At 49.1% G+C, this 27,638-nt stretch overlaps 1 protein-coding gene across 1 annotated transcript in view; it reads right to left on the bottom strand.

Moving 5' to 3' along the window:
• Window positions 1–27,638, bottom strand: part of EPHX2 (epoxide hydrolase 2) — a 51,789-nt gene that overhangs the window by 1,965 nt on the left and 22,186 nt on the right. The window contains exons 9-17 of the mRNA XM_037024613.2: window positions 26,070–26,104; window positions 23,755–23,781; window positions 22,367–22,452; window positions 17,903–18,014; window positions 8,912–8,983; window positions 7,104–7,137; window positions 5,174–5,276; window positions 3,474–3,543; window positions 319–399 (exon numbers count right to left, since the gene is read on the bottom strand). Coding sequence (XP_036880508.2) covers window positions 319–399; window positions 3,474–3,543; window positions 5,174–5,276; window positions 7,104–7,137; window positions 8,912–8,983; window positions 17,903–18,014; window positions 22,367–22,452; window positions 23,755–23,781; window positions 26,070–26,104 — 620 coding nt within the window. The remainder of the gene's footprint in view (window positions 1–318; window positions 400–3,473; window positions 3,544–5,173; window positions 5,277–7,103; window positions 7,138–8,911; window positions 8,984–17,902; window positions 18,015–22,366; window positions 22,453–23,754; window positions 23,782–26,069; window positions 26,105–27,638) is intronic.

Below are 27,638 nucleotides of genomic sequence, written 5' to 3'. Positions count from 1 at the left end.
GATGGGGAGCAGAGCTGCGCCTCACTCCTCTTTACCTCCCAGATCCTGCACTGTCTCAACAAAAGCCCATGGAATGAATGGATGAATGATGAATGAGTGAACAAATGAATGAGAGCCTGTATCAGTGCAGGGGGAACGAAGCATCAGTCCTGATGGCTGCTTCCAACAGGTAACAGAGATGCTACTGACAAAGCCCCTTGCCAGGCAAGTGATTCAACTGAATATCCCCCTGGACCCCCAGCTGCCAACTTTCCTCTGGGACACCGGTGCCCTCTTCCCAGATGCACCCATGGCTCCAAGGTGGGACCACACCCTCACCCAGCTCTCCATATGCTTGGACATCTCCGGAGTGAGCACGAAGTCCTTCTCCGCAGTTACCATGAGGGCTGGAATCAGGATCTGGGAGGGGGAACAGGAGACAGCTGGGCCTGGAGGAGGGCACAGGGCTCCCTTCTCGCACGCCACTCTTGGGTAACTTAGGTCTACCCCCGCCCCCCCCCTGGGGGCAAGACCTGCTTCCTGCTCAGGCCATGTGGTTTCCTCCACTAGTAACTCACACAGAAGACCCCGCAGCACCACTGTGGCCTGGGACACCCTGCAGGAAGGAGGCCTCGCCCGCAGTGGAGATCTAAGATGATGGTGAGGTCACAGTATGCACTGGTCTCTGCCCCCGGTGTCTGGCACAGGGCCCCTGCAACCCTTGTGATTTCCTACATGATAAAAGCACCAGGAGTGTCTTTTGTTCTAATGAGCCGACTCTGGGGGGGCTTCTGGATGGGGGCTGGGCCCCAGAAAGACCAGGCCGTGATTGGAGCTTGGAATTTTCAGCCTTCAGAAGGGGGAGAGGGGCTGGAAATAGAGCTAATAATTGATCATGCCTATGTGAGCCCCAATAGTGTGGGGTCTGGGGAGCCTGCACATTGGCAAACACATCCACCCCGAGGGGGACACACCCCAGCTCCTTGGGGACAGAAACTCCTGCACTAGGGACCCTCCCAGACCTGTGTATCTCTTCACCTGTCCCTTTTATCATGTCCTTTAATAAACTCCTAAACATTAAGTTTCCCTGAGTTCTGTGAGCTGCTCTAGCAAATTAATTGAACTCCTGAGGAGGGGGTCATGGGAACCTCAGATTTATAGTCAACTGGTCAGAAGCCCAGGTTGACAACCTGGATTTGTGATTGTCACTGAAGTGGGGACAGTCCCGTGGGCCTGAGCCCTTAGCTTGTGGGATCTGCCACTATCTCCAGGTAGATAATCGTGTCAGAATGAGTTAAACTGTAGGACACCTGGCTGGTGTTGCAGAGAATTGCTTGGTGAGGAGAAAACCCCCACACTTGTGGTGATCAGAAGTGTCAGAAGTGAAGTGCCTTGTGTGAAAGTAAGGGAATCATGCAGGGGAAAAGAGTTTTTCTAATATAGATGGAGTTAGCAGAGCAGTGACCACACGAGCTGTGTGCGCGTGTGCGTGTAAGAACATGTGCGCCGGCCCACTCTGCGTGACTGATGTTCGTGGAGCTAAGTGGGTAGCCCAGGAAGGAGGAAAGATGCCTCCAAATGGAGATCAATATTTCTTTTCTTTGAATGAACACTTAAAAAGGCAGCCAGTTCTTTTCTGGTGGGTGAAGGGGTCAGCCACAGCTGTTACCAGCAGGGCATCAGAGGCCGCAAACTGGTGTCACCTTTACGAGGTGCTCTGAGATGCAGAGAGCCGCCCCCTACTCTCTTTGTTCTCATTCTACCACGATCACTTCACGCAGCCTCAGTTGGTCCCTGGTGAAGGAACTCACGCGGTTTTTTACGTACATGCTGTCGCTGCACCCCTCCTCCAAATGATGAAGAATCGGGGAATGTGCACAAGTGATTTTGTTGCTAAAACTAATCGTGGAGCTGCTGTGGGACGGTGTAAACTCTAGAATAGTCCAAGTCAAGATGTAAACTGGATGTGGGGGCCTGAGAGGAGGTGGGAGAAGATCTGGAAGGCGACCGCAGAAGAAGGGGTTTCCGGCCTTAAGCACCACGGGGGGTTCACCTGCCCAAAGACTGTTGTCATGTCCCCCCATGCCCGGAGAGCTCGCCTATCAAACCACTTCTGTAGTTTTTGTCTGTCACAGATTCGAGTGCAGATGAGGACAATGAGCATTAATTGAACTAGTACTATGTGCTAAGCCCCATTCTAAGCATTTCCGATGCAGTAACAGTTTATCCGTGCACAGGCCTAGTAGGCAGCACCGCTCTCATTCCGTACTACAGAAGCCCTGGTGGAGAACAGTGGTTAAGTGCCTGGCCCAAGGTCATGCAGGGATCAGATCCCAGGCTGACTGGCTGCCCAGCCTGCTCTGAATTACTGCGCCCTGTGTCTATGCCTCAGGACCCAGCCCTGTGAGGTCAGACCCTCATCCGTTTCATTCACCACGGTACCCCCACCGTGGAGCACAGGCCCCGGCCCCTGGAGGGCACTCATTTGAGTGAATCAACCAGATACCCAGGCTACCAAGTGAGCTCAGGAACTCAGAGATGCAATTTCCTCATGTTTTTAATGTTTTGAATGTAAACTGGGGACCCCATTACAGGTTCCCTCTGCTATCAAAAGTAGAGGGTTCCTCTGAAATCTTTTCTGAACTGAAATGTCATAAAGCAAACAAACAATAGTGTGAGTTTACATGGAAGAACGTCTGCCTGTTCCCAGATGCAAAATACATCCCCTCTTCCCCTCTTAGGTTTTTCTGCTACCTTAGGACAGACACATCTTGTTAACAGACGTACAGCATAAACGGAGATGGAACGCAGATGCTCCCAGACAGCGCAGAGCTCGGGAGGCTCGGCGTGGCTCCCGGGGGAGCGTGGGCAGCCGCTCTTGCTCTCTGGGCTGTGCCCTGCCTCTGCAGGGGGCTCATTGCCAAACCAACACTGAACGCTTATTCCAGTTTTTGTCTTTCTCATAAAACCAAAACCCTCTCTGGATGTCTTTCAGTTAATGAAAATACCTATAATATAGGTCTTTGCAAAAGTGAAGTGGCATATTATGAACTTTCAAAAAGTTGGGGGCTACCTGTACCCCCTTTGCAGACCCAGAGATTGGAAATCATTTTCCACCTGGAAAACGTGGAGACTAAGACTCAGACTGACTTGGTCAAGGTGACATGGCCAGAGGCTAAAGCCCCATGTCTTTGAGAGCCACCCTGGGTCACCTGATGCCTTGACCTGGGGGGAGCCCTTCAGCAGGACGCTGCAGTCCCCTGGACGCACTCCCGTCCTGCCCGCAACGCCACCTGCCACCACTCCCAGGGAAGCACCAGCGGATGGGGTCCCAAGAGGGAACCCCTGAATGGATGCACTTTCAAAACCCTGGAGTTTGGGAAGGACACAGAGGAGGAAGCCAGCAGGCTGGCCTGCCTAGCAGAGCTCTGAGCTGGGCCAGTGGGAAGCCGCGAGGGCCGTGGGGATGGGGAGCCCACTGAAGTCACACTCACCTTCCGTCCTGAAGCTCTGCAGCCCCACTGCCAGTTCCTTTCTATGTTCCGATACCAGTTCAGGGGGCCTCTGGGGAGGGCAGATAGGGAATAAAAACAGGAGAGCTTTGAGTAGCTGGCTACACTCTCCATCCCGTCCCCAGGGCCAGATCTGCATAGAGTCAATCTTCTCAAGAGGAGCAAAGGTTTCTACAGGGGTGCAGAGAACAGAGTGTTGGCTTCACCCTCGCTGCCCAGCACATCTGGCATGCTCTAAGGGGCAAGGTCTAGTGCAGGAATCCCGGGCTCGGCTGAGAGGACACTCAGCCTGAGGTGGGCTTCTGGGGACACCTGGAAGCAGGCCCTGCAGGTCTCTCCACCTCTCGCGTTGCTGCGTTAGAGGATGGGAATGGTTTAGCACGCTCACTCTCTGATCCATAGGCCGCTCCCCAGTCCAGGAAACCCCCTGGAAAGGGACTTCAGGAGGTCGTGCAAAGGCGCCTCTCCCAACAGGTAGGGGTAGCCGCGGGGCAGAACCTGACCGCTTTCCCCATCTTCAGGCAGGGTTGGGGTGATGCCCTCGGGCCTCCAGGCTCCTCCAGGGAGAATGAGGGCCCCTGGAAACACCCTGGACAAGCCATGCCCTTTTGCGACTTCTAATTTTAGCTCCCCAAAATAGCAAATCTGTCCCCAAGTCTGAGACTCTTAAATCATCAGTATGTACAACCCTCAAACAGGGGGACTGCTTTAAAAAAAAAAATGGTTTAGGAAAAAGTTGTTTGAGGTTGTGGTAAGGTCGGGCTGAAGCCTGTTTGGGGGCTGCCACAGGATGAGAAAGGCCAGGCCCCCAGGGGCTCTTTCTGCACCCTGAGTTTGAGTAAAGGGTGGGCTGAGAGGCATGGCGGCCAGAGGATGGAATGTGGTCACCCCAGTGGGAGCTCACGGTGCCCTGAAAGAAACCATGGGCTTCAGAGATTTGCTGCTTCAGGGGTAAGGGAAGAGGGGCTGAGGAGTGACTCTCTGTGAAGCCGGAGCAGGGGCCCTGACTTCACCACAAACAGATGTGAGGTGCTGACACCTGCCACACGTGGGCGAGCCTGAGGGCACCAGGCCAGGAGGGGCTGCTGGGTTCGAGGGCCGTGGTGGGCTCCACTTAGGTGGGCCATCCAGACCCAGCGGGTCCAGAGGCTGAAAGCAGACGGGTGATCACTCAGGACTAGGGGGTGGCGGGCACATGGGGGTGACAGCTGAAGGGGACAGACTTTTTTGGGGGAAACATTGTAAATGTGGTGATGACTGCGTGGCTCCATGAACAGGCTAAACACGGTGGAATACACATGTCCAACGGGCGACCCCTGTGGTATGTGAACTACAGCTCAATACGGCTGTAATAAAAAAATATGAATAGACCTGAGAGGGTTATAGCCCCTGGAAATGTTATCATTCCTGAGTTTATGTGGGTTTTGGTGATTTTCTGAAGAAAGAACCCAGAGCTGTCATCCTCATCTCACAGGGACTGTGACTGAGAAAAGGTTACAAATGTCCGCTCTGCAGAGGCCCATAGGTCTATGGGGGACAGGCTGAGCGCCGTCAGGCAGTGAGCCTCCCAGCCCTGGAGGCATTCAAGCAGAGGCATTCACAGGGCTGTGGGGCAGCACGTGGGCCCTGCACCTCAAGAGCAGAAGAGATCTCTCTTCAGCGTGGGGGGTGCTGCTTGCTACCTGAAACCAGACTTCTTGAACTGCTGTGTGTAGAACTGGATGTCTCCCTCGGTGACCATGCGGCTGAGGCTGGGCTCTTCTGGGGTTCTCACCAAGAGTCCTCCTGCAAAAGGCCACTCATTTCCTCTCCCGCCCCTGGGCCAGGAAGCCAAGGGCCGACACTGGCGTTCCCAAGTGAGGACAGGCACCTGACTGCCCTCATGCCCCACCCTAACTTAAAGTGAAGGGCCTTGTGCACCTGTCTAGCTCCAGCCCATCACCTTTCGAGCTCCAAGCCTGTGTTCTCGCTGTCATTCTGGCTGCCAGCAGGATTATGCACACAGGCATCAACTTCCAGGACAAACTCCACAACAAACTGTCTCCCTTCTCCCCTTGGAAAATGCACAGAGCAGTTCCAGGGTGACATCCTTTACTGTTTTCCAGTCCCTGCCAGCCCTCCAACTTCCATCTCCACTAGACTCAAACCATTTCCAAACAGCTTCCTAGTAATGCCCTCCTTCAGATGCCTCCCGATTCCTGGTATTTGCACAAGCAGGTGCTCTGATTTTCCTCTTAGCCTGGGAGGAAGTTCACGACAAGGAGCATGTGTCCTAGTGCCCTCTGCATGCTCACGATCCCTTGCACAGTGTGGCGCCCTGTCTTGTTTTCAGAGGTGTACACTGTGTCCTGGCAGTCTGTAGTCCCGTGGAAGTGACCTATGACAAGTGACAGCCCAGGGACCACTGCCATTTCATAGAGGTCAGCCCCAAGGGTTATCAACGCTGGTGCTTGAACAGGGCTGGCTCACCATTTTCAGGCTCTCAGAGCCTTGGAGGGAGAGGAGCTGAGCAAGGCAGGCTTCCATGAGCCCAAGGGGCCTGTGACCCCGGTGCCTCCCTGCAGGCTGCACTCCTGGCTCGCTGCTGCCTCAGCACTTCTGGGAGCCCCCACCTGCCCATCTCCCTTTATTCCTGCTGACTGCCTCAAGAGACCAGAGGCTCTGCAGCGACTCCGCTCCTGCATTTGGATATCTGCCCCCACCTCGCACCGAGTGAGGGCTCCCAACACTTCAGGAACAAAGGAGCAAGTGACTTCGTGAATGAGCAGAGGAAGGCAGGGAGAAGGCGTGCTCAGCCACCCAGAGGAACTCGGCCTTGAGGGTCAGAGGGGATTAACCTCGGCCTGGCCGCCTTGGACAAGTTCCTTAAGTCTTCTGAGACCCATTTTCCTCACTGTGGAACAGAGATAACAAGAGGACTTTTTATGGAGTCCTGGGGACTATAAATGATCTGTCTAAAGGGAGTAGGCCAGTGTTTGATACCCATGGTAGCTGCTCAGGCAAGTGGCAGTGGTCATTGTTATTAGTAAAAATACAAGCGAACCATGGCACAGCCCCAGCGCTGGGACCACAGTGATGTCTCGTGGGGCTCGTGCTGGGTGTAGGAGCCACGGGGATGAGCTCCCATCTACTCTTGGCTCCAACTCGTCACTGATATCCAACCCAGGAGGGAGAACAGGGTGGTCTTCACGTACGAGAACTGGAAATTACCGGCACACAGAGCAGGGATGGAGGAAAGGCCAGCTTGGGATCTAGCCCGACTCCACTCTCTGTGCACCAGGTGGCCCTGCAGAGGTCAATTTCTATCTTGGGTCTCGGTCTTTGTCAGCAGAGGGTAGAACTGACCCGATGAGTTCTAAGACTCCTCCCAGCTCTTACTGTTTAAAATCTTAGATCCAAAGCTCCCTGGGGGAAAGGAGCCCAGGGCCAGGATGGGCACTGTTCACTAGCAGGGACCTATGTCTAGCAAGTCGTGGTTCAGGGCTGGCAGTCAGATGGGGGCTGCTTCTGCTTCCGCCCATGGCAGTCAGAAGGAAGACTCACTGAGCGTTTAACACTCATTTAACTGCTGTGGCCCACCTGCCTCCCTTCCCTCCTAAGAAAGTCTCTTACCGATTTCACAGATTTTGCTCGTGGACAGAAAAGTCTATAGGGAGAAAAATTAGAAATGTCATCATGTGTAAAGGAAATAAGCTGGGAGAGGTCATCCAAAAACCCTGTCAAACAACAGAACACCTGTGAGTGCCATCAGGCTATACAAACATGCTGAACTCCCGAGGGAGCTACCGGCATGTCCTGGGGGGTCAAGACAGAGGCAGCTAAGAGCTGAAGTCCAGCCCACGGCTGCCCCTGGCGCTGGCTGGTCCTGGTAATGTAAGAACTTTAGAGTATCAACACATGGAAACAAGCCCTATGGCAGGTGGGAAGTTACAAATGAGATACTCCTCACCCCTCCACAGGAAATCCAGTAAACTTGCAGTCCTTAGAGGTGGACTAGAGCAAATCCACCCATCATGACTAAGAGATGCCAAAGGAGTTGGTTCATTTCAGTTTGGTGCTAAGTAGAAACCAAAACAGCTCCTCTAGGAATTCAGTTACAAGCCTGCCTTCACAAGCATCTGGGCTTGAACTTACCCTGTGTGATCGGGAAATCCTCCAGATAGAAAGTAAACAATGACAACAAAAGTGAGCTTGGACTGGTAATGCCACCAGTATGCCTGGCAGAAGAGCAAATGCTGAACCACAAGATGGTCATTTCTTCAATCTAAAGCAGACTGGTACAGATTAAGCTGCTGAAGTTGAGCTCACAAACCAAAATTACGAAACACATTCACTGGTGCACGTGCTGTCTCTCTCTCTCTCTTCCACACATACATTCATACCCCAAGGAACCGCTATAAGGCACAGCAAACAAACAGTAAAATAAGACTGACAATATCAAACAACAGAACCTGCAGAAGGAGAGTGAATGAAAAATAAGTATGCTTAGATTGATTAAAGACATAAAAGAAGGAAAACAAAGAACAGAGCAAGACTATTAAAAGAGATCAGAATGATTTGGAAAAGAACCAAATACAACTTTCATTTAAAAAAAATTCAAAAAATTAAAAAAAAAGTTCCTTGAAATTTAAAAAGACCTCAAAGGTGAGTTAAACTGCAGATTAGACCCCACTGAGACAAGGAAAAGTGCAGCTCTAAGGCCAGATTCTCATAAGCAATGACAGAGCTTCTAAATGAAAGTAATCGTCAACTTAGAATTCTATACTCAGATCAATGGTTCGGCAAGACTGAAGGCAAAATAAAGATATTTTCAGGCCAAAACATTATGAGTTTACTACTAACAGACTCTTATTGAAAGAACTATAAAAGAAGGTACTCCAGGGAAAAAGAAATTGAACTCACTAGAAAGGAGTGAGATGCCAACAGCAAACAGCAGAGACCAGCAAACATGGGAAGTTTAAACAGAAATGGCCATATGAAACGATGACAGTAACTACTAACACATAAAATGAGAGGGCAGCTTACAGTTAAAGTATATAGTCTCCTTTTGTTGTTCAAGAAAAGGGTTAAAGATATCAGTTAATTTGGGATTCTGATAAACAATTATGCACAGGAAAATAGACATGGCACTAATGACATCATTCTAAACTGTCGCTATTATACTCATTCTTGGATCTTAGTTTCTAAGCCCTACTGGTGCTTGACAGCGAGGATGTGACCTTTCCCCCTTAATGAGGGGACTGGCAGAGTAAGGACCCCGATCACCATGACTACAGAAGTCAAAGAACACCCCATACCCTGCCACACCCCACTACTCCCCACCCCCATCCTCCCAGGAGAGCCACCGGAGAACTTCCCACCTCTGCAGTTCCTGGTTCCCCCATACCCAGACCCTCCTGCCCTCTGTGCCCACCCCTCACCTCATCATTTGCTCTGAAGAAGGTTTTGAAAGTCCGATTCAGATTCTGTTCCAATTCGGCCTCAGCCACTCCCTAAAACAATTCAGAAAGCAAAATGAAGGACTCGGCAGAAATCTTGGAAGCCGCATCCCTCCCCAATCTGGCTGAAATCAAGAAGCCCCCAAACTCTGTCCCTGCCAGCTCAGGTTTCACTAGAAGTGTACTTTTTTGAATTTTCACATTAAAACACACTTTTAAAAAAGAAGTTCCAAATAAAATACAAGATACTAACAGTGGTCCCCCTGGGGAGGAGGTGGGTTTATGGAGGTTGCTTTCTGGTATGTTTTTCAAAATTTCTACAGTGAGAATGTCTTATTTATAATAATCCCTTTAGGGGGATTGGGAAGGGCTGGACAGAATAGGCTGGTGGCTGGAGGTGGTGAGACAAAATGGGTTCCAAGGATTCCAGGAAGCCAAGTGAAAAGGCCAGAAACTGTTGCATTCATGCATCTCACTTTGCTGCTCTAACTCCAAACCAAATCCTTTGATTTGGACCTAAATTATTACAGACCATAAGACTGCCCAGGGATTGTCTCCCAAAGGATAGGTTAGGGAGGTTTCCTTTCCCTCTGTGGTGACAAGCTCCCAGGTCTTTCTGCCTCATGGGAACATTGTCACATTCAGTGTCTAGTCTACGCGAGCTTCTTCGGCTTGTGTACAATTACACAGTTCTCTGACCTAAACTTGCTTCAGCAGATCCACCGGTAGTGGCCTCTTCTCCAGCAGTGCACGGAGAGACGCTAACGCACAAGACAGAAGTCCCAAGGGCAGGGCGAGGGCTGGGTGTGGACCTCAGAGGTGCCTGTGTCACTGATCCATCCAGGGCAGCGGGGAAGAGGTTCTTTCTGGGAACTCAGGTCCTTGATGCCCCATCCACCCAGCTTCCTCCCTTCTTACCGAAACCCCCACCCAGGGGCATTTCCCGACACTAAGAACAGCTGGGCGCAGGGAGCAAGGCGCTTTAAGAGCTGTTAGTTTTTAGGACATAAAAGTACATTTTAATGCAACCTTTCTTTTCTGGAAATTGAAAGCCCTTGGACCTGAATGCTGCTACAGGAACCCTGCAGAGAAAGATGCCTGTCCCTGTGGCAGGGATCTACGGGGCAGCTGCTCAGAAATAGTAAAGATCCTTTCTCAACACTGAGGGAACCAGGGCTATGGAAGGAAGTTGAGAAAGAGTATGGCAGTGTGTCTTAGGCTGTTCATGCTGCTAGAGCAGAATTTTGTATTATATAACGCAAATTCCATAGCTTAAAAACACACACACTTATTTCTCAGTCTGGAGCCTAGAAGCCTGAGACTAAGGCACCAGTGACTGTCTTCCTGGCCGTTTCTCACTGGGTCTTCACATGGCAGAAGGGGTGAGGGAGCCCTCTGGGGTGTCCTTATAAGGGCACTGATCCCCTCCATGCGGGTACCACCCTCATGACCTCATCATCCCCCAAGGACCCACCTCAAATGCCATCACTGTGGGGATTAGGATTTCAATAAGAATTTGGGGGGATACATTCAGCCTAAGCACAGTGCCAATCTACTTTTCTCTCCTTTCCAACTGTTCCCCTGATAAATCCAGCTTAACTGGACTGCAGGATATTTTCCAAATGGGCCCCTGACTTCCCTACGTCTCTGGTTTGACAAATTGTAACTTCCGCCGAAAACCCCTACTTCCCGTAGTCTGGCCTTTAAGAAGCCTGTTCTGAACACTCCCTTCTCCGCAAAGTCCTGCCTTCTCCCAACACAAGAAACTACTCTTCCTGGGTCCCACAGGGCCTGCAGTGTGCCCTCCTCAGGCCACCCTAAGAACGGGGAAGCACCCACTTGCCTTAAACTCAGGAGCTTCTGTGCCTGGTATGGACAGCACAGGAGCTGAACGGTGTTCACCCTTTCCTCCTCCTAATGTCCCCAGGGAGGTCGGGCCTCTACACCAAGTCTACAAAGCATTCTAGAGGCCGGCAGGCCTCAGTGCTTGCACATGGCATCGAGAGGTCCCTTCCTAGTGCACTCAGTTTGTTCTGCACGCTGCGCGTCATATCCCGAGGGCTCTGCACCTAGGAGCGCTGCAGGAAGGGAAACATTTGCCACCAGGCAGCGGGGATCTGCCATGTGAGATTTTCTGATGAAAGCGATGCTGGCGTGTTAATTACAACCCCCTCACATTTGTAATATTCCACTGCCATGCAGAATCGATTGTGGCTTTGTGCTATGTGATGAATGCCAAGGTAGGAAATAGCCGCAGAAGGAAATATATTTCAAGGGATCGACTGATGAAAGCCCCAGTCAGCCTTTCACATCACCAGGGGTCATCACTCTTATTTATTGAGAATAGTCCTCATCGCAGAAAACAGTGGCTGTTCGTGAGCTCAGAGATGCGCTCCAGTGTGCGGAGGAATTTCCACAGGTCCAGAGGTCTGGATAGGACTTCGGGCCTCAAATTGTCCTTTGAAGGGCGAATGGGTGACAGAAGGGTCAATAAAAAAATCAAAGGCAGCAAAAAGGTAAATAAGTCTGTCTGCCCACATGACAGTCCACCAGGTCAACAGGAAGAATGAGGACAAAGGTGAGGGCCACAGAGGGGAGAAGAGAAGAATTATATTCACCAGCAAGGTCCTGGCACCTCCAGCTTGAGCTGGGGCTGAGCGGTGACGGACAGAACAAACCCAGATGGTGGAATGTGCTCTGCCATTACCCAAAAGCCATCACCTGAGCAGGCAATCCGAAGCCAGCTCTAGGTTCTAAAAGAAGCTTCTAGAACAAAGTCTTTGGAATCTACGAACCCTGGGACTTTGTCCGAGAACTCTGAGGTTTAAGGAGAAAGATTTTCTAAGAGTCAACTTTGACACAGAAAGCAACCTTGGAGAGATCATCAGAATCTCTTGGCCTCTCTGACAACCACCTTCCTCTTCTCTCCCTCTTTATTTCAAACAGGAAGTCACAGCAACTCAATGCCAGAGGAAACTTCTCATTCTGTTCTTGGATTCCATGGCTTCCAGATCATTATCTCTAACTTTGCCCTTGTTCCTGAAATGTATTTCCACCGGCCTGATAGATGTGTCCTGTGGATAACTTGTCTCACTCTTCAATGTGACCACTAAATTAACTTCAAACATCAATCCAGGAAATGTTCTTGATGGAGTATATTTTTTATTCATACCCTGTGTTGTCACACTCCACCACAGTAGGTTGAATAGTGGCCCCCACGTTCAAGACCAAATGCCCAATTCCTGTGAATGTGCCCTCATTTGGAAACAGGGTCTCTGCAGATGGAATTTAGTCCGGGTCTCGAGGTTAGTGAGGGAGCGACAAACCAGGGTGCGCCAAGGGTTTCTGACAACACCAGAAACTTGGAGAGAGGCGTGAAACGGATCTGCCCTCTGAGCCCACAGAAGGAACCATTCGTGCCCACACCTTGATTTGGGGTTTCAGCCTCCCGAACTGTGAGACAATAAATGTCTGCTGCTGTAAACCACCAAGCTGGTGGTAATCTGTGAAGGCAGCCCTGGGCAAATAATCCACCACCTCAAGAACTCTGATCAGAGGGTGGACGATCAGGGGAAGGAACAAGATCTACATAACCTCCGGGTTCTAAACCGGTCACCAGAGGGGAGACAGCAGGGAGACAGGCAAAATGGGTGCAAGGGATCAGGAGGTACAAAGTTCCAGTTATAAAATAAGTCAGTCATGGGGATGAAAGCACAGCATAGGGAATATAGTTAATAGTGTAACAGTTTTGTATGGTGACAGATGGTAACTACACTCATTGTGGTGAGCATTTCCTAAGGTACAGAAATGTCAAATCACTGTGTTGTACATCTGAAACTGGTGCACTATTGTATGTCAACTATATGTCAATGAAAAAAGGAACGTTTAGGAAAAAAAACAAACCCCTCCAGGTTCAGGGGGACCACGCACCCCCAAGAGCAACAGGGTGGCAGGTGCTGACCAGAGGGCTGGGGTCTGGAGCTTCCCAGACCCGAGGCTGGCCTCTCTTGGCGCCCCACCCCTGGGTCTACTCCCCCTATCGGAGGAGCCCCAGAAAGGCCGGATACAACGAAGGCCAGGTTTGGTCTAAACTTTTCACCTGGAGTGCAGAGGTGGGGGAGGGGGCTGGGAGGCCACCTTCTCCAGCTTAGACTCCTCGCAGGCAGCCTCCCTCTTCCCCATCCCACTAGAACTTCTCCTCTTTAATCTTCTCTTTTGTTCTTTCCTAGAGGTAGAATAAGTCTGCCTCAAGAGAGGCATTTAATGGGCTGTATTGTTTCCTTGCTAGTGAAGAGCCGACAGTGGAGGCAGCCACTTAGGTCCAGGCAGCTGCACAACGCCTCCACCCCCTGCAGCTAAGACCAGACGCCTGCTGAGAGGAGCAGCCGCCCTCTAATCAGTGGGTGGGCAGCACCTCGGCTCGGTTCTACCCTGACAAGTACTTGAATTTCCCTGAAACTCTGGGCCAGAGTTCTCTCAAAATAGGCCAGAAAACATGGCTGGGGGATTGTCCCTGAGGTCGAGAAAGATACGGATGGACAGAGGCATCTGCAACCTGGGCAAAAAGAGAAAACTGCTTAGTACTGTCTGCTGTCCGGCCAGGCAGGCAGGAGAGGGAGGGGGGCCTCAGAGGGGCGGCGACTGCATGAGGCCCTGGGCCCTTCCCCTGCACCCTGCCCTTGCTCTTCCCAGCAGCGCAGGGCTAGGAAGCCATCCTATCAGGGGAGAAGCCGCGGGAAGACGCGCCTCGTTCACAGAGAGCTGGATTGTGCACGGCCAAGCGGAGAGAGAGTTGTGGACTGCAAATCCTCGGTATTTGCTTGTTCTCACTATAGCACAATGCTAACCTTAAAACAAAAGTAAAATGCCTAGAGTGTCTTCCATGAAGGCAGAAAAACTAAGACCACGATAGCTGAAGTTTGGTGAATAAGGTGGCACCCAGTGGTGGCACTTTCTTTTAAAGTGTTATTATTTAGCTGTGAGAAACAATCAAAATAATGTCCCTCAGTAGGGGATTGGTTAAATAAACGATGGTCCATCTGTATTTTATAAAGCACCAAGCAGCCATTAAAAAGAATGAGGTAAATCTGTATGGACTGGCAGGAAAACCTGTCCAAGATCTATTATGTGAGAAAGCGGCATAAGTCCACTTATATTAGAAATTATATATGCACTCATGTACACATATGCACACACACACACCACACACACACACCATACATGGGTGCATACGACACACTCTCCCCTAAAGAAATGAAAATACATACACAGTTGACTGTTGAATAACCTGGGAGTTAGGGGCAGTGATCCCCCAATGCAGGTGAAAATCTGTGTATAATTTTCACTCCTCAGACCTGAAGTACTAATAGCCTACTGTTGACCAGAAGCCTTACCAATGACATACAGTTGAATGACACATATTTTGTAAGTTATGTGTATTATATACCCTATTCTTACAATAAAGCAACCTACAGAAGTTTAACTGTTGCAAAAGTCCAAAAAATTTTCCAACGCATTTATTGAAAAAAATCCACATAAAAGTGGACCCGCACAGTTCCAATCCGTGTTGTTCAGGGTTCAATGGTACACTGCTAAAATCTAAAGCGAGACTGGTGTCAGGAGACAGAAGAGGGCATGTGCTAACCATGTCTGATTTAAGGGACAGAGGGGCTACAACATATCCCCAGGCAAAAGAGGGGAACAGGTCTTGCTGAAGTTACCCCACGGACCCTGTGTCTGTGTGCCCAGGGCTACCTCCCCCGCCTCCCTTTCTTCCTATACAAATGCAAGGCCTATTATCCCTCCCCTGAGAAGGAAGGAAAAACACAACTTTTAATTGTTTCCACCAGACTTGGCAAATTCGCAAGACCAGATAGTAAACACGTTGGCTAAGGGTTCAAAGAGCCAGAGAACTAATCTGAACCGGGGTTTATCTCAGCTCACCCTGTCATGCTCAGCAAACAGGGGCAAGCGGTGGGATGGAGGGACGCCCGGGCACTGGCCAGAGCCCTCCGCAGGCTGGCTGAGCAAAGCGCCAGCCTGCAGGCTCACGGATGACCCTCCCGGTGGGACAGCAGAGGGGACAGGGTTGGGAGCAGAGAAGCAGGAAGGAGGGGCACCCAGCACCCACCCCTGAATTAAAGAGTCCCTCGACATGCTACGCTTTATCTACTGGCCTGGATTCAGCCTAGGTTCAAAGCTATTAACCTGTTTAAAAACCATCCAAGCAGGCCATCCTTTTACAGATGAGGAAACTGACGGCCAAAGACAGAAGGGACATGCCCTGTTTCTGAGCCGGTTAACAGCCCTGCTGGCAGGACCCCTGTGAACGGTTTCTCCTTCAGACCCAGCTTGGTGCCTGTCCTGACCAGGCTCGGCAGCTGGCTTCACCCCAAACCCAGTTCCTGGATGCCTTTCAGTAAACAGATCACTAATTTGAATATCTGACATTTCCCTGCCAAGAGGCTTTGTTCCTAAGAACAAAACCATCCCCCTAAACTCTTCATGCAGATTTGAAGCCCAGCTGCTATCACAGAACAATAGAGATCCTGATTTTTCCGGAAAGACTGTAACAACCTTGGAAACCAGAACTGCAGTACTGGGGCTGTAATTAGTGAGCATGTTTCCCCGGGACGTCCCTTTTGGGCTCATCCTCGTTTGTTCCCCACCCCCTCACCCCACCTGGAAGTGCAGGGACCACAGAATAAAGTCCAAGTTCCCTCGGAGCCTGGCTTAGGGGAGGCGTGTGGGCTTTGAAATTAAACAAGGCTAGGTCAGCATCCTGACCCAGTTGCATACTGGTCTTGGCCAGTTAGCAAAGACCTCAGAACCTCTGCTTGCTCAGCTGGGAAGATGGGGAGAGACTGCCACAGGGTTTGAACGGAACCAGCACCTGGTGGTGGGGAGAGAAACCAAGCTGGTTCTGGTTCTGGCTGAGTGGCAGCTGCCTTGGCCTTTGGGAACTAGGGAGGGAACAGAGTTCCAGGCAAGATTGGGAAACTGGTGTTTGGGTGCCTCTTATCTCTTACCTGACCCTTTCTCAAGCTCTGGCTCTACTTGGCACCTGCCCCAAGAGCCCAAACCGTCCCCCTTCCCTCTGTGTGCGCAGAGTTCGCTGGCGGGGGCATGCCCCCTATGGCCCTTCCATCAGATGCCCATGCACTTTACAAATGGGCTCAGACGGAGCAAACACCCTGGAAAGAGAGACAGGCAGTCCGTCCCACCTTAGGCTGGGATGCTGACTTCAGTGCAGCTGCGAGAATTTTCCTGGGGCCATCCATGCCTGGCTGAGGAGCCCACAGTCATTCTCTACCATTTCTGACTTAACTGCAAACTCGGGCTGACTTTCCAGGCCTTGCATGAGGGTTCTCACCTCCCTCTGACCCACTTGTCCAGGTCTCATTCCAAACAGGTCAGGTTCTCCCAGTCCCCACCCTCCTGCTTCCCTCACAGGGGCTACCGTCCTTTTTCCCTTTACCCACCTGTTACGGGCTCAAGTGTGTCACCCAAATTCCTGTGAAGTCCTAACCCCTAGCATCTCAGAATGTAATGGTGTTTAGAGATGAATTCTTTAAAGAGGTGATTAAGATGAGGTCATTAGGATGGGCCTTAACTTACTATGTGTCCTTAGAAGAAGAGGAAATTGGACACAGACACCCACACGCACAGAGGAAATGCCATATGAGGACACGGCGAGAAGGGGCTGTGCACAAACCAAGGAGAGAGGTCTTAGGAGAAGCCGGCCATGAAGACACCTTGACCTTGGACCTCTGGCCTCCAGAACTGTGAGGGTGCATTTTGTTTTGGCCTGTCTACTTTGCTGTGGCAGCCCTCGCTGACTATTACCATTGACATCATACCCATCCTTCAAGATCAAGCCTACTTCAAACTAAAGGCATTTGATCCACTTCAGGCCAAAGGCCGTCAGCTGCCTCCCATACACTGGGCGCCTCCTAGACGACCTGCATCTTTTCACAATGTTGCCGCTGGCTTCTGGTGCCCAATTGCCACTACTGATTGAGCCCAGTTATTGTCTGAATTCAAAAGCTCCTTCTCCAAGACATCATCTTATCAATTAAAATTGTTTTTAGAGAAGAGTTACTCGCCGAAGAGAAACTGGGCTGGTGGGGACGCTTGTCGGGAGCAGCATCTCCTACAACCAGCAGAGGGGCCAGGGCGGGACATGCGGGAGGAGTTCGTGGCCCCTCATTAATGAATCTGATCATTTTCTCTCTTTGGAGTGTTAGGGAACTTTGAGCCTCTCTGGACTTACCCAGATGTGGCTGGACACTGGGGTCCAGGGTTCACACAGAGGTAAGCAGCAGATGCCCCCACAGAGGGCAGCTGCAGCGGCACCCAGTCCAGAGGATGCTCGCAGACTCACCGCTCAGTGAACCCCTGTGAAAGGTGACACCCCATTGCTCATATCACCCAAGCTCCAGGGCACATGTTTGAAAGGCATCTTGGGCTTTGTGGCACATGCGGTGATGCCTAAGAACCCCCAAAGCTCTCAAAATGGGGCCACATGCTCTGGGGCTCCCTGTGATCCAAACCTCACTCCTCAGCCAGCACAGGTCCCAGGCCCTGGGGAGGCCAGAAGGTGTCGCCAACAAGAATGGGTTTCAGCAGCTCCTTTCCCAGAGGACTTACAGGGGACAGATCTGACAGGGGCTCAGCACCCTACTCCACGATTTCAGAGAAACAGAACCCAGTTTGCCGTCACCTCACTCCTGCCCCCCTGCCACCCCAAACACACACACACACACACACACACACGCAGATGGGGCATCACCTGGAAAGGACAGCAGGGCTCTGGGGTCAGGTTCATCTGAGCCCATTTGTAAAACCATTCCTGACCAATGGCACAGAATACCAAAGGGGACAGAGATAAACCCAGCCAACGGGGAAGAGAGAGAAAGGGGAAAGAAGAGCAAAAGTTTGCTGGTGTTGTGGCCCCCAGGGCCCTGGACTTACAGGTTTTTGGAAGTAGAGCTGGTAATCAAAAACAGGGTTGGCCTTGATCATCTCCAGCGGGGACACTTTGGGATTTGCAGGCATGAAGGGTGTATTCAGACTGGCCACTGCCCTGTGGAAAGAAGGGGCAGTAAGACAAGGACCCTGTAAGACAGTCTCCAAGAACTAGAAAGGGCCTTACATGCCAAAACTAGAGCTCAGAGCAGGAAGAAACAAGCACCAGATCTCACACCAGCAGCGTGTCGGAGAATGGGATCAGCCCGCGGACTTCCTGACTCCCAGTCCAGTGGTCTTTTCCCACTAAACTGCAGTGTTTCTCACCTACTTACCTTAGACACATACACACACACACACACACACACACACACACACACACACACACACACACACACACACACACACACACACACAGATTTCATGCAGTATAGAAACCTTGGTTAAACCATATAGTCACTACAGTCTTTACCTAGATTTTTAATTTTTCCATCCTTCCTTCACTCATTGTGTCTCCTCTGTTTTGAGCATAATTTCATGCTATTTACCAGGTGAGGGGAAAAAAGAAAGTCAATATTCAGGGAGCTTATTGTAACTTAATAAGGGAGGCTAGACAAATACATTGCAGTGAATACATTACAAGACAGAACGTGCTATGAGCCATGAGAAGCGCTCAGTATACCAGGAGTTCAAGAAGATGGATAATTTCTGGGTGTGGGCATCATGGAAGACCTTATGGACGAGACGGCATTTGAACTTGGATTTTGATGGTGGAGGAGGGTAGGGAAGGGGAAGCATATCTGTAAGGGTCAGAGACATCATGAGGTATAGCAGGAGCAAATTCCAGAAGGGGGCAGAGCTTGAGGCTGAGTCTGACGAAGAAAGGAGTCCATGTGGCCAGAGGCCAAGCATTTAATGGGGCCTCTTGGGCAGCAAAGCCAGAGAAGCAACGGGAGCCTGGACATGAAGGGACGTGAGTCTGGGCTTGATGCTGCAGAGAACCCAGAACACCAAGAGGGCTTCCGAGGACACGCCAAGAGTGGGTTGAAGTTGCAGTCGCCAAGTGATCTGTGGAGCAGCCATCTATCGCACAGCTGCAGAGGGAACCCAGAAGCAGGGAGACGGGCCAGCAAAGGCCTGCATTCGTCACCCCAAGAGAACAGGAAGGCAGCAATAGAAAAAAGAGGGGCGCTGGACTTGAGAGGCTGCATGAAGGCCGAGCAGACAGAAGTGAAGCAGGCCCACAGCTGGTTGGCTTGCCAGGAAGGCATCCTGTACCTCACTCTTGCTCTATGGAAACTTTTTTCCCGAAGAGAAACAGAAGAGAGTATTTGGGGAGATATATAATAGGAGGAATGGGATAATTAGGGCACATAAAATAATTAGGGAAAGGGGTGGTGATGTTTAGCCAACTAATGGAGACATGATACAGGAGTTGTGTGTATAATTAAAAATTTTCTAGCAGCCAAATTAAAACAAGTAAAAAGAAACATGTGAGGTTAATCTAAAATATGATTTAATATATAATATTAATTGGTATGACTGTTAATATAAAATTTAGCATTAATCTAAATATTTTGATATTAAACACAATATACCTAAAATATTAATAATTTCAACATGTAAGCAATATAAAAATTATGAATATTTTACATTCTCTTTTTGGAACTAAGTCTTTGAAATCTGGAAGGTATTTTCCACTTACAGTAATCCCAATTTGAACTGGCCACATTCCCATGCTTAGACAGTACAGGTTAGAGTATAAAATGTTACACCAAAAACTAAAAATAGAAATATCATATGACCCAGTTAATTCCACTTCTAGGAATTTATCTGAGAAAAACAAAATCCCTGATTTGAAAAGATGTATGTGCCTGTTTATTGCTGCATTACTTACAATAGCCAAGATACGGAAGCAATTAAAACATCCATAGATGAATGGATAAAGAAGATGTGGTACATGTTCACATTGGAATATAATTCAGCCATAAAAAAGAAAAGAAATCCTGCCATTTGTGACAACATGGATGGACCTAGAGGGTATCATGTTAAGTGAAATAAGCCAGGTGGAGAAAGACAAATACCCTACGATTTCACTTATTGAACCTGAGAACAAAATGAACAAAATAGCAGTAGACTCATAGACACTGAGAAGCGACTGGTGGTTACAATGGGGGGGAGGGGCTGGGGTAGGTGGGTAGAGAGGGTGAGGAGGAAAAAAGGGGCACAAAAGTTCTCCATCATAATATAAGTTGGTCATGGGGATGGTAGTACAGCCTGGAGAATATAGCCAATGATTCTGTAACATTGTCCTATGTTGACAGATAGTAACTACACTAGTGGAGGTGAGGATTTAATAACATGGTAACTGTTGAACCACTGTGTTGTATATTTGAAACCAATATAAGATTGTATATCAGTATACCTCAATAAGAGAAATTTTAAGAAAAGCTATACTAGCATCTTACTATGCTGATGGACAGCGACTGCAATGGGGCACAAGGGGGGCCTTGATTACATGGGTGAATGTATACCATGATGTTGCTCATGTGAAACCTTCATAAGATTGTATATCATGATACCTTAATTAAATAAATTAAATAAATAAATTTATTAATTTATATTATAAATTAAATAAATAGAAAATAAATAAATAAATAAATAAATAAAGCTATACTGATGGCTATAGGTTTCTCATGTTACCATATTAAACTTATTTTAAGCATTGCTTAAATCACAAGCCATAAGATTCTAGCTTTTACTAAATATTCTAATCAGAATAGTTTTCTTCTTAATCACCTTGACATATAGCCTTGTTTCATACATAAAACAATTACCATCACCAAATGAAACAGCATACAAATGCTGTTAACAACTACATTAGGATTAGAGGAAGCTAAACCACAGCCTCATTTTGGAGGAGAATCTCCAGGTGACTGGCAAAGAAAGGATATAAAAGGGTCTTCTTGACCAAACAGGTGAGTAGGTGCTGACATTAAATAGGTCCCTACAGCTTATCTCAGTAGAACACCAAAACTAATGACTCAAAGAAATATTCACATTAAAGATGGGCTTTGTTTCCCCCTTTTATTCATTATCTGGCTAGAAAGGCACAGATCAACATTGTCAACATATTCTTAAGAAACAGATTTGCCCCGATCCAGATATGCAGTGTCCCATCATAAACAGCCCTGGAAGAGGGTCTCAGCTTCCTCCCACCCTCCCAACGCAGTAGCAGGGCTGCCCTTGATGAGGGCAGATGTAAAAGGAGCAGCTAGTACCGAACTAACAGACATGGTGCAAACAGAACGATGAGGAGACGAACAGGAAACCAGAGCCTGCTCGTATGTCTTAGGTCTGATGTCATTCTGGACACAATTTCACTTGGCTCATGTTAAATATTTTTAGATTGTCACAGGAGAGACACTAAGTTTAATAAAACAAGGTGTTTATCTCCTTCAAGGGAGGGACCACGTACTTGTCACTCTATTTCCTTTTGTTACTTTCAAGAAGCATCTAATACAGTCTGTAGAGTGACTTATTGTGAATCCAATTGTTAAGCACTAATTATTTCAACCTTGACAGAGAGAAAACCTAAAGAGATCAGGAGAACAAGAGTGAGAAAAATTTTTAAACATTTTAGGAAATGTTTGATTCTTTTTAGTCTTGGATACCATCCTACCCCTCATGCTGCAGTTGAGTTGAACAAAGATCCCCCGTGTTTCTGTTCTTATGAACTCAGCCGAATAAAAAGTAACTTGAGTAGTTAGAGAAAGAGAAGGCTGCTTGGATGATGTTTATTTGGTTTGCTGAGATCCCAGGCTGAAATGAAAGTCAGACAGGCTCTAATCACAGTTGCCAGCTCAAGTGGGGAGCGGCCACAAAGACCACCTGACCCTGTGCTCAAAACCCATCCTCTGAAAGCTCCCACTGGTGCCCGGAAATGCCAGTCTAAGCATGGCTATGAGTGATGTGATGGTGAAATGTCATTCAAACCCGACAACTCCACAGCATTTTGCAGGGTGTATAGTTGGGTAGGAGTTACCATTACCACTTTTTGGTTGAGGAAACCCAGGCCTATGTGTCACACAGCCAGTTCAGGGCAAAACCTAAAACCACATTTCCTGACTCCCAGTCCAGAGCTGAAGTCTCTCCTGGCACTCAGTTCCATGGATCCAACACCCCTGTTGCCTTGTAAGCCCACCAGGTCGACCACCCTCCTCCTGCACTCCCACTGACTACTCAGGCCCAAATGATTTGTCCCATTACCAGTAATGGGGACAGGCCTCGCTTCCTCGGACATTAGCTCGATAAGCCCCCCTTGTTATATCTCAGTGGGCACTAATGAGCTAAGGTGTCAGCTTCCCAACAACCTATTTGTTTTCAAGTTTACTGGGGCACAGGACTGGAAAGTCATAAAGGGAAGTCACATCCAGGCTTACCCAAATTTTCACGCCCCTGGCTGATTACCTCACTCTCTCAGGGTAGAAGAGGGCCATGTTCCACACCAGCATGCCTCCCCAGTCGTGGCCAATGAACACAGCTTGAGGGATGCCCTAGCAAGGGATAAAGAAGGGAGCCGAATGTGGGCAGGCTTCTGGGATGTTTCCGAGAGGCCGAGGTCCTGTGCTCCCCCAGGGCCTCAGCTGGCACCGTTTCTTTCACCTCGTCCACTGACTGCGCAGAGGGATTCCGACTGCCCACCCTCTTCACGTCTCCCTTCCCAGCACACCAGCCCCATACGCCCTCTAAACACACGGCTGGCCTCTTACACTTTCCTAGAAGACTGGCCACTGGCCGTGAATTCCCTTTCCCCCTCTACCTTCCCTCAAATCAAAATGTGTTTCACTGCTTCTCCCCTTTTGTTGTGAAGTCAGCCAGACTTACCACCTGGGTTCTGTGTCCTTCTTTCCCTGAGAGATTGTGATTCTACTCTCTGCTCTTTCGGGGTCTTCCCTCCCTTAACTCCCCACTGAGACCTCAAAAGCCAGGCTCACAGCGGTTAGCCCCAGTCTGCACAGACGGCTAGCGATGGCATCACAGCCCAGGTCTCCCCGGCTTAACAGTGGGCTCTCTCCTCTGCCCCACCCCGCCGGCCCCGTGCAGCCACACTGGGGCCTTTCGGACCCTCCCAAGCCTCAGCCCACCTTGGAAAGCAGCGCCTTCACTCAGCGCCCTGCTGTACTCAGCCCCTTGCTGCCTAGCTTCTCACAGTGTCTCTACCAGTTGCCTCCCTAACGACCTTCCTAAGTCCCTACAGCCTGGCTTCTTTCCTGCTACCCCTGAGTCACTGAAATCTCCCTCTTAAGGGCTATTAATCACTAATTATAGCCTTTTTTCCCCTTGTTCTCATTCTTCCTACAGTTCTGACTTTTCCATTGAATTTCTGCCCTTGGCTGCTGCGACACTATGCTCTCCACACTCCTTCTGACGTCACCGAGCCTCCTGCGTCTTCTATCTCTTCCATGAAAGGATCTCACTGTTGAGCCACCAGCCTGTCATCGGGGAACTGTCTACTCTAATGGCTTCAGCTGCCCCTCCCGGTAGCACATAAGCACGTTGTCTGCAGCTGGCCCGGCTCCCTTCGTCTGTGTCCCAGTAATGCCTGGGCCAGGGACAGACACCTAACCCAGCTGGCCAGCAACCACACACTCTTTCAACAATCAAAATAAAAGATATTCTCAGTCAGTTGGCAATCTTCTAGACAGAAGGTCGTTACAGAGTCAAAGTGTGCCTTTCCCTGCCCTGGCCGCTCCCTCGCCCGAGGTCTCTAACAGCTGACACTGTCCAAGGGCCCAGGGTTAACAGCGCAGGCCCAAACCATTCTTCAAAGAGATCTCCTCCAAATAATGACTCACCAGCTTATCCAGGAAGGTTACCATCTCCTAAGAAAGAAAACACACAGCATCAGAAATTGTGACCTCCCACCTCAGGTGCTTCAGGATTAGATGACTGGGTCTGCCTTAGCTTCGGGCTGAACTGTCTCCCCAGAATTCGTATGTTGAAGCCCTAACACCTGGCATTTTGGAATGTGACTGTTACTGGAGAAAGGGTAATTAAAGAGCTGATTATATTGAAATGAAGTCGTATGGGTGGGCCCCTCATCCAATCTGAGGGGAGTCCTTGTAAGAACAGATCTGTAGACAGGCACGTACAGAGCAAAGAACACACGAAGACACAGGGACATGATGCCATCTGCAAGCCTCAGGTGGCACCAGGCTGACACCCTCTCCCTTCCAGATGGTGAGAGACTAACTCCCTGTTGTATAAGCCGCCTGGCCTGTGATGTTTTGTTAGGGCAGCCCGAGCTGACTCATACACACACCAACAAGGAATCTAGCTTAGGGCTTCCCAGAAACCCCAAAACATGTCTAACCGAGTGGAAAGCACACACGAGGCTCTCAGTGAGGACCTGAGAACCAACAACCGTGTGTGGTGAGAGCGAGTCCTCAGGCCCGGGGCTCTCCCTGGGGGTTGTGTGCAGCCACAGTGACTGTGGCAGGCTGCTTTCAGCAATGTTGTGCTGCTTACGGGCCAACGTGGGAGCAAGGTCAGTAATTCCAGGGCAGCCTGGACCCTGCACTGCACCCAGAGCCCCCCCACAATTTCATTTCTAACAAGAAGTAGCCACAGTGTCCTGCAAGATCCTTGGTCCGGGAGAAGTCACTTCCAGAAAGAAGGGCCCAGGTCCACAGACATGGTCAGGCGCCCACCCACGTAACCATCTGCTGGAATGTCTGCTAAGTGTGCTCTGCTGTGCAAGCCAGGCAAGAAGACTGGACTGTTCCCGGGGCACGTCACTGCCTGCTCCCCCAGCCAGGAAGCGGCTGCCTCTCTACTCCTTCCCTCCCGAGTATGTCCATCACAATACGCAACCTGCTGTGCTCTCACATTGAACGTTCAGGCTCCCGGTTCAAGCACGCTGAGAGCCTGCTCAAGGCCAGATGCTGCCTAAGCTCTGCGGACACAGCAAGGAACTAACCAGACAGAGCCCCTGCTTGTAGGGAGCTTTAACTTAAGAAGAGCAAGGAAGATAGAGGACAGAAGATGCTTTAGATTTTCCTGTGCTTTTCCCCCAACTACAGGGGTTCCTGTCTCCTCAGAGCTCTCTGCAAGTTTCTGCAGGAAAGCATGGGGCCTCTGCCAGGAGCATACCCATGGGCGCATCTGCCCCAAGTCCCATGTGCACTTTCAGGGGTTCACGGGCCCCCGAGGGCCCGTACGCCGTAGAGGAAGCATCCCTGGCCAGGCATACAGGCCACCTCCTCTCGCCTTCCAACCAACCACAGACAGGCTGGAGGTTAGTTCAGCGCTACTGTACATCCCACAAACTGGGACGTGCACTCAGGCTGGAGGCCCCTGGCCAGCAGGGCCCTGCTCTCACAGGGTCACTGGCAAGCTCTTGGCAGGATTCCGGGGGAGACATGAGCAAGACCGGGGAAGTGGCAGAGGGGAAGTGGCAAAGACTCGGAGACAGAGGGCCAGCAAGACAAGTTTTCACCTGTGCTCCCCGTATGAGATGCCAGGGCCAGCAGGGCCTGGAGGGGGGCAGCTCCAAGCAGGGCGGGGCCCTCTTGGTGGAGGCTTTTTGTAAGGTTAGCACAATCAGCACACTGCCCGCTTTCCGGCCAACCTGGGGCTGTTTCTTCCCCAGCCTTTGCTTACGCTCTAGGGCTGACGGGGATCTGGGTAACAAACCCTCCTACAGTCTCTGCGGGCTCTCCCTACAAGCTCTTAGATGAGGCTCCCGCTCCCCACTGGTGCCCGTCACAAAACAGAAATGCCATTATACCCACCAATCCACACACTAGCTCCCGAAGTCTGGCCAACATCTTTACCAAATCAAGTGATTTCTAAGATGGCATAGCGGAAGGGCAAAGGGGACGGGCATGGGAGCTGCTGCACGGCTCACATCTGCTGGCCTTGGGCAAGTACCTTGCCTCCCCAGGACTCAGTTTGTTCTTCCATCAAATGCTGAGAACAAGACTTCACATACAGCAAATGCTGGCTATCATTTTGAAATAACACCTTAACTTGCAGTAAGAATTTATACCCAGATGCTGTGAAATGCTGCTTTCTAGGATTTAAATGAATACCCACACTTTCGTCTCATATTAGTGAAAACATCAGCATGGAAAAGATGTTACAGATGTTACCCAAAGACCCTTCTTACCTTGCATAGTATTTCCATGGAATATTCTTCTATTTCTGCAATTAAAAATAGAAGAAATACATTTAATTTGCATGATTAAAAATTACCAATAAATGAAAAGGACCCCTTTGCCAAAAAAGTCTTAGTAAATTTTTAGATTGATGTAGCCCACTTGTTTATTTCTGTTTTTGTTGCTTGGCTTTTCGTGTCATATCCAAGAAATCACTGCCAAGACCAAAGACATGAAGTTTTCCTTATAGTTGCAGATCTTACATTTAAATATTTAAACTATTTTGAGTTGATTTTTGTGTGTGGTCTAAGATAAGGGTCCAATTTCATTCTTTGGCATGTGGATATTGTTTTCCTAACAGTTATTTGTTGAAGAGACCATCTTCCCCCCATTATACGTTCTTGGCATCTTTGTCAAAGATCATTTGACCTTATCTGTGGATTTATTTCTGTCTTCTCTATTCTGTTCCATTGGTCTATGTGTATGGTACTATACTGGTCTTTGTGCTGGTACTATACTGTTTTGATTACTATAGTTGTGTAATACGTTTTGAAATCAGGAAGTGGAAGCCCTCCAGCTCTGCTCCTTTTCAATATTGATTTGACTATTTGAGGTCTTTTGGGGATCAATGTGAATTATAAAATTTTTTTTTCCATTTTTGTAACAAGTGCCATTGGGGTTCTGCATGAATATGTAGATTGTTTTAGGTAGTATGGCCATTTTAACCACAATAGCAATTCCAGAAAGCAAAAAGAAAGAAAGAAAAACCCAAGAAAGCAAAAGAAAAAATTATCAAAGAACTAACTCAAGAAAATTTCCAAGAACTGAAAGATAAATGTACCCAGCAAAGTAGATGAAAAGAAAACCCATATCATAGTACAATATAAAACTTTAGATCACAACAGATAAAGTCCTAAAAGATAAGGAAAAATAAATGGCCACATAGAAATGGTCCAGTGGATCAGAATGGCATGGGATTTCTCAGTAAGGGAGGCTAGGAAGTAGTGGGACAAAGGCTTAAAAATTAAAGGAAAATAATGTTACTTAAAATCTATTGCCAAATGATACAAAATTTATAAACAAATGATCTGAAATATATGTGTATGCATTTGAAATCATTACACTTGGCTTTAGAATCCATGTCATGTATAATCTTCAACAACTGTTAACATGTAAACTGTTTTTCTTAAAAAAAAGAGTTATAATTAGCATATAATTGTAAGTCTCAGTGTGTCCAGGACAGTTTCAACTTATGTGTGTTATCATTAAAAGTGTCTCTTACTTTTAATAGTGGTTCGATTTGAAAGACAAATTATATTAGTGAGTTATGCCTAAAGGATTCAGGGGAAATTATAGCATAGATGAATGAAAATAAACATTTTCATAATGAAATTCAAAAAAAGAAATCCTTGGACGCCTTTCCTGGATGTTTGGCCTGACGTCTTTCCTTTTGTCTGAAGGCTTTCCTATATTTCAGGCAGCAAGTGGCTACTGAGCAGGCACCAAGACAACTGGGGGACAGTCACGGGACACGCCCACCAGCACAGGCTGCGCGGCCTGGTTGGCGGCCATCTGAGTGC

This window comes from Manis javanica, chromosome 3, assembly GCF_040802235.1.
Source record: "Manis javanica isolate MJ-LG chromosome 3, MJ_LKY, whole genome shotgun sequence".
NCBI lineage: Eukaryota > Metazoa > Chordata > Mammalia > Pholidota > Manidae > Manis > Manis javanica.
This window is presented reverse-complemented; position numbering and strand designations above follow the sequence as displayed.